The 11,918-nt window shown below is 52.5% G+C and overlaps 6 protein-coding genes across 6 annotated transcripts; 3 read left to right on the top strand and 3 right to left on the bottom strand.

Moving 5' to 3' along the window:
• Positions 1 to 53: 53 nt before the first annotated feature.
• K460DRAFT_369139 (mitochondrial phosphate carrier protein-like protein) lies at positions 54 to 1,360 on the top strand. The gene is made up of 3 exons (XM_040933905.1): positions 54 to 289; positions 409 to 828; positions 888 to 1,360. The coding sequence occupies exons 1-3, from the start codon at positions 111 to 113 to the stop codon at positions 1,276 to 1,278; spliced, it is 990 nt and encodes a 329-aa protein (XP_040786838.1). The 5' UTR covers positions 54 to 110; the 3' UTR covers positions 1,279 to 1,360.
• A 625-nt stretch (positions 1,361 to 1,985) lies between these two features.
• K460DRAFT_369136 (glycoside hydrolase family 13 protein) lies at positions 1,986 to 4,020 on the bottom strand. The gene is made up of 2 exons (XM_040933904.1): positions 3,583 to 4,020; positions 1,986 to 3,528 (listed from the first exon to the last, which is right to left on the bottom strand). Exons 1-2 carry the CDS (start codon positions 3,593 to 3,595, stop codon positions 2,012 to 2,014), a joined length of 1,530 nt encoding a protein of 509 aa, XP_040786837.1. The 5' UTR covers positions 3,596 to 4,020; the 3' UTR covers positions 1,986 to 2,011.
• Positions 4,021 to 4,437: 417 nt separating this feature from the next.
• Positions 4,438 to 5,538, top strand: K460DRAFT_288077 (uncharacterized protein; the record flags this gene model as incomplete). The annotated part of the gene is made up of 2 exons (XM_040929017.1): positions 4,438 to 5,092; positions 5,213 to 5,538. 2 exons carry the CDS (start codon positions 4,438 to 4,440, stop codon positions 5,536 to 5,538), a joined length of 981 nt encoding a protein of 326 aa, XP_040786836.1.
• Positions 5,539 to 5,986: 448 nt separating this feature from the next.
• On the bottom strand, positions 5,987 to 8,534 carry K460DRAFT_408564 (BTB/POZ domain-containing protein; the record flags this gene model as incomplete). Its single annotated transcript, XM_040937178.1, has 3 exons — positions 5,987 to 7,296; positions 7,352 to 7,549; positions 7,607 to 8,534. The coding sequence occupies 3 exons, from the start codon at positions 8,532 to 8,534 to the stop codon at positions 5,987 to 5,989; spliced, it is 2,436 nt and encodes an 811-aa protein (XP_040786835.1).
• A 552-nt stretch (positions 8,535 to 9,086) lies between these two features.
• Positions 9,087 to 10,463, bottom strand: K460DRAFT_419200 (glutathione transferase; the record flags this gene model as incomplete). Its single annotated transcript, XM_040937990.1, has 4 exons — positions 9,087 to 9,677; positions 9,725 to 9,788; positions 9,977 to 10,289; positions 10,426 to 10,463. The coding sequence occupies 4 exons, from the start codon at positions 10,461 to 10,463 to the stop codon at positions 9,313 to 9,315; spliced, it is 780 nt and encodes a 259-aa protein (XP_040786834.1). The 3' UTR covers positions 9,087 to 9,312.
• A 437-nt stretch (positions 10,464 to 10,900) lies between these two features.
• On the top strand, positions 10,901 to 11,671 carry K460DRAFT_369131 (uncharacterized protein). The gene is made up of 4 exons (XM_040933903.1): positions 10,901 to 11,136; positions 11,194 to 11,229; positions 11,381 to 11,496; positions 11,551 to 11,671. Exons 1-4 carry the CDS (start codon positions 11,115 to 11,117, stop codon positions 11,602 to 11,604), a joined length of 228 nt encoding a protein of 75 aa, XP_040786833.1. The 5' UTR covers positions 10,901 to 11,114; the 3' UTR covers positions 11,605 to 11,671.
• The last annotated feature ends 247 nt before the right edge of the window (positions 11,672 to 11,918 follow it).

Raw genomic sequence — 11,918 nt, 5'->3', positions numbered from 1 at the left:
AAAAGATTCTCATCTCTCCAAGAGCTTCCTATCTCCGTCTGTCCATTTCCAACCTCACCTCTCTCCACTCCATCCTTCAGTCTTCGGTTTCATCACCCCAGATCACCGGAATGTCGACCTCTCCTCCTCCCACCAGCACCGGCTCGGCCAAGGTCGACGCCGCCAAGGCCACCATCGCAGCCCACGTCGACCCGACTGCCCCTACCGGCATTGATCTGTACTCGCGCTTCGCTTTCGCCGGTGCCGTCTGCTGCTCAGTCACCCATGGAGCCCTCACACCTGTCGATGTGTACGTTATACCACCTGTACTGGCAGCAATGGCTGCCAATGGCTGCATCGCACCTATTTCGCTCTGCGCGATGGCTATCAGCTGCAATGACGCAAGAACGCGGCGCTAACCTCTCACAGCGTCAAGACGAGGATACAACTCGACCCTGTCACCTACAACACCGGTCTGATCGGTGGCTTCAAGAAGGTCATCGCCAATGAGGGTGCTGGCGCTGTCTGGACCGGCTTCGGTCCTACCGCTGCTGGTTACTTCCTCCAGGGTGCTTTCAAGTTTGGAGGTTACGAGTTCTTCAAGCAGCAGTCTATCAACCTCCTTGGTTATGAGACCGCCAGCAACAACCGCACTGCCGTCTACCTCGCCTCTGCCGGTGCCGCTGAGTTCTTCGCTGATATCGCCCTTTGCCCGCTTGAGGCTACCCGCATTCGTCTCGTGTCTGAGCCCACGTTCGCCAATGGCCTCATTGGAGGTTTCAGCAAGATCCTGAAGACTGAGGGTGTTGGTGCTTTCTACTCTGGATTCGGTCCCATCTTGTTCAAGCAGTACGTACTCTTCAATTCCCCTTCTCCCCAACACTCAGGTCGGCTAACAAGGCGATTAGGGTCCCCTACACCATGTCCAAGTTCGTTGTCTTCGAGAAGGTTAACGAGGCCATCTACGGCTTTGTCGACAAGAACAGCACCAGCTCCGGCATGCAGACCGTCTACAACCTCGCATCCGGTCTTGTCGCTGGTTTCGCTGCCGCCATTGTGTCCCAGCCCGCCGATACCATGCTTTCCAAGATCAACAAGTCCAAGGGCCTGCCCGGAGAGGGTACCACCTCCCGCCTGATCAAGATCGCCAAGGAGCTCGGTCTCCGCGGCTCTTATGCTGGTATCGGTGCTCGTCTGTTCATGGTTGGTACCTTGACCGCTGGTCAGTTCGCCATTTACGGCGACATCAAGAAGGCCTTGGGAGCCACAGGTGGTGTAGAAATCTCAAAGACGAAATAGATTCGTTGAAGATGAAGTTGATGGGGTGGCGGAGATGATACCAGGACAGCCATGACTGTAAATTCGCCGGAAAAGTCTGTCTTTTTTTGCATATGGCTGACATGGTTTGGGTCGATCATGTTTTCTGTTAACCTACCCTTCATGTGTTTTGCGTTTATTTTGCAGCCTTGATTTAGATCTCCCCGCTTTTCGTTTGCTTGAGGGCAATCCATGTAACAGTACGATCGAGTAGGAACATAGCTGCACAATAGACGAAGCTCATAATGACAAACCAAACGAGCGTGATTGTGATGTCTAAGACTTGAAGCTTTCTGAGCGCGAAGGACTCTGGAAACACTTCACAGTTGCACGAAGACGCTGCAGTTTCATTATAATGTGATCATCCCTTTGGAAGGAGCGTAGCTCGATGTCAGTTCTCCTCGACTGTCGGCTGCCCAGCTCTTCGTCGTCAGGTTTCGTGTCATAACTTCCCTATCATCATCGTTGTCATCATCTTCTGCTCATACCGCGTCTTACTTTGATTCCCGCTTAAGGATGGACAGCCTTATGTTAGGTGTTGAAGAATTAGAATTTAACTTGTAGTAGCAGAGGAATAGTATGACCTGTTAGATAATGCTTTTTTCCTATTTATCCTACGGGGTATAGTCTATGAATTCTAAGCAAGTAACCTAAAGATTATAATACAACCTTAGGTTGTTATTAGTTATCCTTCTCTCCATCCCCGCGACAGCATTTATGCCTTGTAAATGTCCGCGTCGAAATTGGTAGGGAACTGGTCCCTACCCTCGGCATCACTGCGTACCCAGACAGCCACGCTAGTTCCAGGGCACTTGAACAGGCCATACCCATCACTGTCAATCTCTACCTCGCCCTCCTCCCAGCCAAGCACATCCGTCCATTTCTCACCAGCGTGCATCTCCCCGACCGCCATCTTGATCTGTCCCGGTCCCTTGTTACTCATCACACAGGCCAGACCAGCCTTCTTATCCCAGGTACCGCGTCTTACGAAGCCAACCAGATTCGGGTCATTCCAGTAATCGTCCTGATCACCATAGGCATAGAGTTTGCGAGCCAAGATGAGGTCGGCGAGTTTACCGCCGCAGGACGCGGGCGTCTTGTGCGGCTCTGCGAGGCCGTATAGGTCGCCGTAGAAGGGGCAGGGGTAGCCATCCTGGCGCAGAAGAATGAGGGAGTAGGCGAGGGGCTTGAAGAAGCCTTCGATTTTGGTTTCCATGACTTGGCCGGGTTGTGTGTCGTGGTTCGTCACCACAGTCACCGCATTGAGCGGGCGCAGCTGGACGAGCGTGTCGTCAAAGACCTTGCGTAAGTCGCCTTCTTCCGTTGTGGAGATCTGACCGAAGTGGTTGAGCAGGGGCGAGTCGTAGAGGGCGAATTTGTGGTGCATATCGTTCAGCCAGTCGCTCATCTCCTTTACATCTCCGCTCCAGAATTCACCGACGACGAACATGTCCTCGCCGCATTGTTCGCGCAGATTGTCGATCCACTCATTGGTAAAGCGCTCACTGAAGTGCTGGACGGCATCGAGTCGGAAACCCTTTAGCCCGAGCTCTTTCGTGATCCAGACTCCCCAGTTCTTTACATCGGCTTGGACTTCTGGGTGCGAGTAGTCGATGTCAGCAAACATCATGTAGTCTGCGTTTCCCGACTCGTCGTCCACACTCTGCGACCAGCCTTTGTTGTCACCGAGGATCTTGTAGATGGCCTTCTTTTCGTTGGCCTGGTTGTAGTCTGTGCCACTGAAGTGCTCCCAGGAATACTTCTGAGACGAGTACTTGTCGCCGCGGCCGGGGAAGTCAAAGCCTAGCCATCCCTCAATCTCATATGCTTCTGAGACTTCCTTCGTGCGATCGCTCTGGTCAACCTCTATGACACGGCATTTCTCTGTCCTATCGGCGCCCGCCTTGTGGTTGAGCACGGCATCCCAGTACAGGCCTACGTTGTGCTCTTTCGCGACCTTGGTTAGCTCCAACAGCTCTTCCTTCGTTCCCCATTTGGTGCCTTTTGCGCCCTTCTGATCAAACTCGCCGAGGTCATACAGGTCGTAAATGTCGTATCCGACGCCCTTGGGGTTAGCAGCCTTGCAGCCCGGAGGAAGCCATATGTTGCTGATGCCAATCGCTTTTAGCTTGGGCAGTTCGGCCGCAAGTCGCTTCCAGTGCTTGTTGTCGTCAGGAACGTTCCATTCGAAACCTTGAAACAACGTGGTGTTCTCCGGTGTGGGCTTTTGCTCTGCGCTAGTCGTCAGACTCAAGCATCGTTAGGAAGATTGCTGGCGGGAAGTACCGTCTGAACCCATGATTATGAGTTATTATTGGTCTGTTTGAACTGGGTCTTGTCTCAAGTTGTCGTGTATCTCTCAATAACTGGTGGGGTAAAGTTATATGGAAGGATAGAGTGCCTGGCTTGGAGGGAGGTTTTGTCAAGTCCCGCTGGAATTCAAGAGCAAAAATCTTTTCCAGTACCATGGTCGACATTTATGTAGTCTGTATCGCGAGTAGCGTGGAACAAACCTGCATGCCCGCAAGGTACAAGCAGGTTTGTCCACCAGTTTCTAGACCCATGGGGAGCACCGATAGTGGTGCGTGGGCGTTGCCCAGGTGCAAAGAGTGGATGCGGGTGGGTTTGGCGTCGTTCAACAGATAGGCGCCGGTGACGTCAGCCTGCATTTCGGCTTTGGTTTCCGGTACAATTCGCTCGCAAGTCAAAGTGAAGCGTTTGTTGTCCAGCGAGCATGTCGAGCAGATGTAGACAAATGTAGAAACTTTTCATGCTTGGGAGCACCTGCAGTAAGACCTGGATGGGCAGGCTGGTTCAAATGTGCCACTGCATTGCACTAGACTCAAACGAACATAGCGCCATATGGTACCTAGGACCTCGACTTCCCTTTACCTTTAGCTTGTGATTGGTGCCTGTCTGCAACTTGATCAAAATATTTCAACAAATGCTCAGGCTGAGTATACACAACACGACAACTCTGAGAAGGTTTACTATCTTTTCGAGTCCTAGGTAAGGTGTAGCTCCGCCGGTGCCTAGACCTCAGCCGCCATACCGCGTGTCACCTTCACCACCCAAGCATAATTACACCGCTCTGCCAGCAACATACAACACTCTACTCTCACTCTTTCACTAACCACGACCATGGACAGAGCTCTAGACCGCCAAGAACAAGAGAAAGTGCGCACCGCACGCGCCAACTTCTTCCGGATACTGAAGCGCAAGGGCTCAACGGGCCAAACCACCCAACCCGAAAAGAAAACATCAACATCAACTTCGACGGCTCAACCATACTCTGTATCACCAGATAAACGTATCAAGCTCCACACCATGTCACCTTCCAAGGGTTCCGGTTCCGGATCCAACATCCCGCTCATCATTCGCTTCTACGACCCAAACACTCCTCCTGACCAAGCCAGAGACCCCCATCATCGTACATTGGATGAAATCTTATCATGGAACGATGCCCGACTAGAGAGCTGTCACAACTATATCCAGATGCTGTTCCCGCTGCCCGAGGGCTCACCCTACAACTGGGATGCCCCGGTCATTACTCGTCAGGTTATGCTGGCGTTCCGTTCGAGGGTCGAGTTGAGGGACAGGCTGCGGGAGAGCTTTGATCGAATGCTCGGCTTCTATGGCTTTACGTTGACTACAAGGTCTGGTGAATATGAGATAGAGGAGGTAGAGGGAGCGAAAGAGAGTGGCGCTGAAGGAGCCAAAGCACCCAGGTCTCCGCAAGAGACAGGATCTGAGCAGTCAGCACAGGCGGCCAATGCTGCTAATCAGACGAGCGCGGGTGATGGTCAAGATTCTACTGTCTCACCAGCTACCTCCGATACCCAAGGTCCTACCGCAGACACAGATGCTACGACTATTGCATATATCGCCGATACAAACACTACCGCCAATACAGCAGACGAGCCTCACCACTCGCCCCTCACTAGATACTACGTCTATCGCGCCCCCCACTGGCAGAAGTCCTCCCGCAACTGGGCCGTCCGCTTCGATCACAACCACCTGCGTATCACGCGCATCATGCGCTGTCTGCGCATCCTGGGTCTGCAAGCCGAGTGCGATGCCTTCTTCACAGCTCTGAAGCGTGTCTATGATGATCCTGCTATTGAGATTAGTGAGCGGAGCATGATGTACTGGCACCGTGCCGTCAGCCAACCACTGTACATTGCGCCTGATGATGATAGGTGCGGATGGTTGAAGCAGTGGGAGGAGGAACAGCAAGAGTAGGCGAGGCAAGAGGCATTCAATGGGGTGAAGGAGACGAAGGGAGACACTAAGTAGGAGAAGAACGGTCAGGGGTGCATTCCGAGGACAATGAGTATGGCTAATCAAGTTATTCGCTCGCTGTAGGCGGGTATTGATAGCGATCTGATATAAGGATTCTCAGCGAGACCTCGATCCTTCATGCTCTGTGATCGTCTTCAGTGAAAGCGTCCACTTCTAGGACATTGTCCAAGTCGCTCTTGCGGCCCATGAATAACCTCAGTAAAAAGCATTTTTGGTAGATATTTATTCACTCTTGATAAAGTCATACATGAAAGGATGGTTTATGCGAATTTGGAAACGGGGGTTTACAAGAAGAGATTACTACAACTAGTCATCGACGTGTAAGCAACACCTAAGCGGACACAGAGAGACGGAGGCCACAATTTCTCTTTTGAGAATACAAGAGCAATCAGCCGCTCCCCAAGAATCCTCTTTCCAGATTCCGCGTCCGCTCAATGGTAAACGCTTCAATCTTGACACCACAAAGCACGACTTGCATCCTTCTGGCCTCGCCATCACTCTCCACTGGCTCAACGCGGATACGCCAATGCGCCCTCTTGACCGTCCATTCCATTTCCGGTTCTTCATCATCCGCTCCCAAGCTGAGCGACTGGCCAGGATCAACCCTGTTACCACCCCAGAACCACTCGCTCTCTATCTGCGAAGGAGAATGTTGCTGTGTGGAGCGGTAAACGTCCCTTGACCTTCTGATTCCCACTCGTCCGGACTCGGTGTCGATGGCGACTTCAGCAGGCGAGCCATTGATTTCCAAGGAGCAGTCGCCATCGAGTCGTACGCGGACGCGTCGCTCGCTAACACCCGAATTAGCAGGGCTGACCGGCTGCGCGGCAACTCCACCGCCCGATTGCAGATACATGAGGCCAAGCGGTTGAGTAGCTGGAAGACCCATTTTAGATGCTATAACGGAGAAGAACGATGTTATGCGGGCGAGCGTCGAGTTATGAAACGTTGACCGCAGATTGACCTCGAGTGATCCAGGCGACATAGCTTTCGGTGCGGACAAGGGAAGATATAATGTTGTCGACTCGCTCGTGGAAACCTCGAGAATGAGGATATTGGTACGCGCGTGGTCGTCTGTGTAGGGACGGGCGTACGATACATAGCCTGCCTTTGAAGCGCTACTACTGCTTGACAGGGAGCGAGCGGGACTCGCGGTTTTGCTGCTGGGTAACGGGCCAGGGGATACGCCCATGGATTGTGCGCCAGACACTGTCCCAGACTCTGAATCGCTCGATGGTTTGTCCGGACTAAACGATATTCCAGATTGTCGGATGTCTTCTAGGCGAAGCAGAATCTCGGACTGCTGGCGTTTGAGGTTATACGAGATCTCGCAAGGTATTAAACGCTGCTCAAGCCCTTTGAGATGAAAGTATCGAGCGTCTTTGAGTAGCCGGGAGCGATGGTCGTCGTTTCGAATTTCGACGTTGTAGCCTTGGAGTATCTGGATCAGCTCAGCGAATGTTTCGCCGTTCTTATTCGGCACTGATGGAGGCAAGATGGATGGAGGTCGAAGCAAAGCACTACGATCTAACCCAGGAAACACCTCCGCTGGCGTTGAGAAGAACTGCGCGAAACCCAAGGAGAAGTAATTTGGGCTATCGCCAGGAGCGGAAAACAGATCTCGCGGAATCTGGAAGGGCGTTCCGCCAATTCGGATGAAGATGTCAGTGTTAAACAACTGTTTGGTGAAACGAGGTACTAGAAAAAGTCAGCACTTATTTCGCTTCCTGTTCAATCGCGAGGCTTTGCCTACATGAGTAGAACTGCGCATCTGCAAATAGCTTCACAAAATGCGCGCCATCCTTTGGGATAACGTGGTAGCCCTGGAGATGTAGCGCAATGTCGCGGAAGGTGTCTGGATCTCGGTCGATATACAGTGTTCTCACGTCACCAGCTCGGCCACCATTGTTATGTAGTTGATCGATGAAGAAATGCGAGAAGTATGAGGGTGCTCTAGTAGTATTAGCTTACGACTCTTTACGCATCGACCGATCGAGAAAATGCTCACCATCAGACGATATCGAGGCTCCAGACAGCCTGAACAGCTCTGAGCCAATCTGTATGGGGAACACTTTGCCCGCAGGCAGCATGCCTGGCCCACCAGGTGTCTCCGCCACCTTTCTCGGCTTAGAGACATCAATGACTCTGCCCTGCGGCCCAGTGCCCTTGCTCTGCTGCTCTTTCCGTCGCGCAGCCTCAGTGTTCCCTTGTGATGCTGCTTGCGAAGCGGGTTCGGTGGCCGCCGTTGCAGCAGCGGTGGGAGTCGTAGAGGGTGGACGGGTGTTAGCCTGGGTGATCACGGGTGAGGTGAGCGACGCATCTGACGATTGTCGTGACTTGTTCTGGCGCTTCGTGGGATTCTCTGTAGCGATACTGGCGTTCTGTGAGACGGCTGAACCAGGCTCCGAGTCGGCCTTCCTCTTCATGCCCGTCTGGATGATAGGCCTCTGTTGCGGCGGTCGGGGAGGTGGTGATAGTGGGTTGTGTGCGCCAATCGGCTCCGCATTCGCGCTCTGAGTTTGCTGTATTTGTTGGTAGTTTGGCTCTGGTGCAATGATGGGGAGTGGTATGCTGAAGTCGTTCGAAGATGCAATCTGGTTCTGCAGCTCTTGAGCAAGCTCGCCTTGCGGCTCGTATTGATTTGTGAACTCAGAGAAGTCAACTGAATTGGTCCAGTCCCAGCCCAGCGGCGCTGAAGGACCAAAGCCAAAGCTGCCGAATGGTCCTGGAGCTACGTGCTGCGGGTGCGCGCCGAAGTCAGGGTATTGAAGAGACGGGTCTTGGGTTTGCGCCTGATTCTTTGATGCGCCGGGCGCACTGGTATCGCGCTCAGCATCGTAGTGGCCATACGACTGCTGTAAGTGTTGCGAAGCTCCTGCTTGATCAGAGGTTTGGAATGCGAAGCCCTGAGAAGTCGCACCGGAACGGTCTGTCATATAGGCTAGCTGCACTCAATTCGCGTCGCAGTCTCGGGCGACCGAATGCCTAGGTCCTAAGCAAGCTTTGCAGCACAGAGGAGAGGAGAACCTGAGATTGCTGATGAAGCGCTGAGTAACAGCTGGACGGCTTGCGGGGAGTACTGAATGCGGTATCGCGAGATTTGGCAATGCAGGGTGCTCGCTAAGGGTCTGTCCGCGGAAGAGGCAGCCTTGGGGTAGAGATGATGGTGGGGGGTGTCATCCAGCACATCTAGGGACCTTCGTAAAATATAGAGAAAACATCCCCAAGGTGATTAATCTCATCCACTCGAAGTAGTAATGGCGTTCTGCATGAGACGACACCGTCGGACGAGTCCGTGTTGCTTAACTGCGTTGTGAGAACGGCTCGTACACAGTAATCGCCGACGCGAGCTTGGTAGGGCTGTGAGGCTGATGCTGACATACTAGTGATCGGTGCATTTCGCAGGGCTAGAAAAGTGCCAGCAGCTTCTACCGGCGCCTCGGATGATGTGAGGATGTAAGGCTCCTTGCGGACGCGAGATGTTGGAGCTGAGACTTTGCTTGTGGAAGGCGACAGTAACGGAGGTCGGCGTGTTGAAGCTCACGAGTGCATTCGGCCGAATCCAACCTCCGGATCGACGTCTAAGTATGATAATAAATTCCACAGGCTTCGCGTGCCTAGGTACTACAGAATGACGTGAAGACGCAGACCTAGTCCACTTCTACAAAACCGAAGCGTAACCGACATCGCAACTTCCGTGATTGCCTCATAACATTACAACTTCAGGTCGGAAAACGGTACAAACTTCTCTCCGCTCGCTTCAGAAACCCTATCCCCGGCCCTCTTGTACGCGTCCCTACCCTGCAGCCTTCGCATATATTCATACAGCTTTGGGTAGCTCGTCTCGCTCAGTGGCACTCGCTGGGTAGCACCTTCCAAAGCGAAGTGCATCATGATATCCGCGCCTGTGATATTCGGCCCGCAGAAGAATTCGCCATTGCTTGGAGACTTGATGAGATAGTCCTCGAGAAAATCGAAGTGGTTCTTCAATTCAACGTCAACAAACGAGGAGTTGATCTTGCCTGCGATGCCTCGGGTGATTGGCTTGATGAAAAACGGCACGGGTGCCTTCTCGATATCTTGGATGAAGTTAGCGCTAATAGCAAGAGGCAGTAGAATGACTTACTGCCGGTAATCAGCGCTGCCATCAGAAATGTGAAGAGGCTCCCTTCTGTGTAGTCCATGAGGAACTGAACAGTGTTAGTTTTCGATGCTTTCCCAAGTGGTCGACGCCTAGCAGTACGAATAGAGAAAGAGGAGATGCTGGGAGCTGCAGCGGAAAAGGCTCAAGTATCCACCAATAGAGGAGATCCACAACACCCGGTAACCAGGCGTGCTTACAAAGGTCACAACTGAGAAACTGCAGAAATAGTCTCACCTTGTACCTCATCCACTCTTCCGTCTCCGCACATAGCACACCCTCCTTTCCTTCTGGAAACTTTGGCGGGATCATGTGCTGGCCGAAATGCTCGCACACATAATCCATGATCGTTTCACTTTCAGCGATTATAGTCTCCTTATCAGATCCAGCAGGAGTGATGCCAATCATTGGAGATCGTCCAAGAGGATGCACTTGCTTCAGCTCAGGCCCTGCGCGGAAGTCTGCTCCGCGCTTGAAGACTTTGATCTCATACTCGAGATTCAACTCCTCAAGTAGCCAGATGATGCGCTGCGCGCGGGACTTGTTCAGCCTACGAAGAGTTAACACGTTGAAAGAGAGACGACCGTTCAGATGGCGGTGGCGCCGGGATTCTTAGAAACTGTGTGGCATGAATGCGAAGTAGCGTAAAAACATGGGTAGGACGTGGCTGTGTTGCTGTAGCTTACCAGTAGACCACGATCTTGGCACCCTGTTGATTCGACATGTTGTTATTAGAAGGAGTTCGAAGGTGGTCAAAGATGGTTTTTTGATTGATTGGTAGAGGTTGGAAAGTACAAATCCACAAGATTTTGTAACGTCGATACACCGAGGCTCTTTCCCATTTATCGGGATCGTCACAAGCTCGATCGCTCAGGCTATCGGCGGTTGGCTCGCCGCCCGGAGAGATTAATTGCTAGTGTCGGCTACAGGGGGCTCCGATGAACCTACGACACGGCCTATCACAACAGCACTTTTGAGATTTTGCCGTAAAAAAGCGCAGATGTGTGTAGGATTTGTATCCTAAGTACGGTGGCTTGGTCTCTATTGGCTATTTCGATTGAGTCGATGGGTAGACAAGTCGAATAAAGCCGCGTATCAAGCTGATGGAATATGAACAGTGATAACTGACGTCGACGCCCAATTCATGGAACATAAGGAACTGGAAGTGATTAGATAATTGTACCCTGTGGTCTTTTACAGTCATTTGCCATTGACGTGCACTGCCTGAGCGCTCCAGTCGAACGTGCCAAGAGCGGCTATTCCCGAGGTTGAGCCGCCCTGGTCGCATCACAGCTCAACCTCACCACCATTGAAGCCACCGGCAAACTACGCCACGAACCCAGAACCCGCCAGGCAACACCTCGAGACCTTCAATATGGCGGGCCACAATCATGGCAGTATGCAAACCCCCATCTGTCCCTCCTGTGAATCCGCAATGGCTAACAACATCGCAGTCCTCCATCAGGATCCCGCGCTCATCAAATGGAACAGTACGTCTCGCCACTCGCACCTCCTCGTGCCCCTCGCTATAGTACGCTAGAGTCGGGACTGTCGAAATAAAAGCATGTTTCAAGGACGCGAGGGGTTTGCCAGGACAGAAAGCGTTGGGTTGGGGAAGGGCAACGAGTTAACAACCAGCAGACATGACCACCAACCGCCACAAGTACTTCCGCTGGACGAAGCGGACAGCGTGGATCTCATTCGCATACGTTATCCTGGCTCCAGCTCTGTTGGGCACAGCAGGATATATGACCGAGGTGAGTGGCTCCAATATGCGCATGTACGGACGACAATTCCTAATATATTCATAGGGCAAGTGGGAGTTTCGCGGTAAGAGGAGGGGCGATACACTGTCTGAGTTTTAGATGCGAGGTTTAGGACGTGGGATACCACAGCGTACTGTCTATAATAATGGCATCGAGAATGAACAGCATCAGATGCAAGGGCACCTCTCTTGTGTTCATAGCAAATGCAAATGAATTCTCTGGAAGTAGGTCCCGCTATGCATGTATAAGCATAATCTGTCATGTACCCTTGGGTACCCCTGGCGTTGTGAAACACGTCGATCATCGCCGTGATCCGTGAAGACTGCCAGTTGTTGTCGATTTTGAGCGTCTCCCGCCAGGGCATCCACTCTTTGATGGCTTCGGTACAGTAGAGGACGTCTGGAAGCTCTCCC

Source organism: Cucurbitaria berberidis (genome assembly GCF_010015615.1).
Source record: "Cucurbitaria berberidis CBS 394.84 unplaced genomic scaffold K460scaffold_4, whole genome shotgun sequence".
NCBI lineage: Eukaryota > Fungi > Ascomycota > Dothideomycetes > Pleosporales > Cucurbitariaceae > Cucurbitaria > Cucurbitaria berberidis.
The sequence above is the reverse complement of the archived record's forward strand: the minus strand, read 5'-3'. Positions and strand labels throughout refer to the sequence as shown.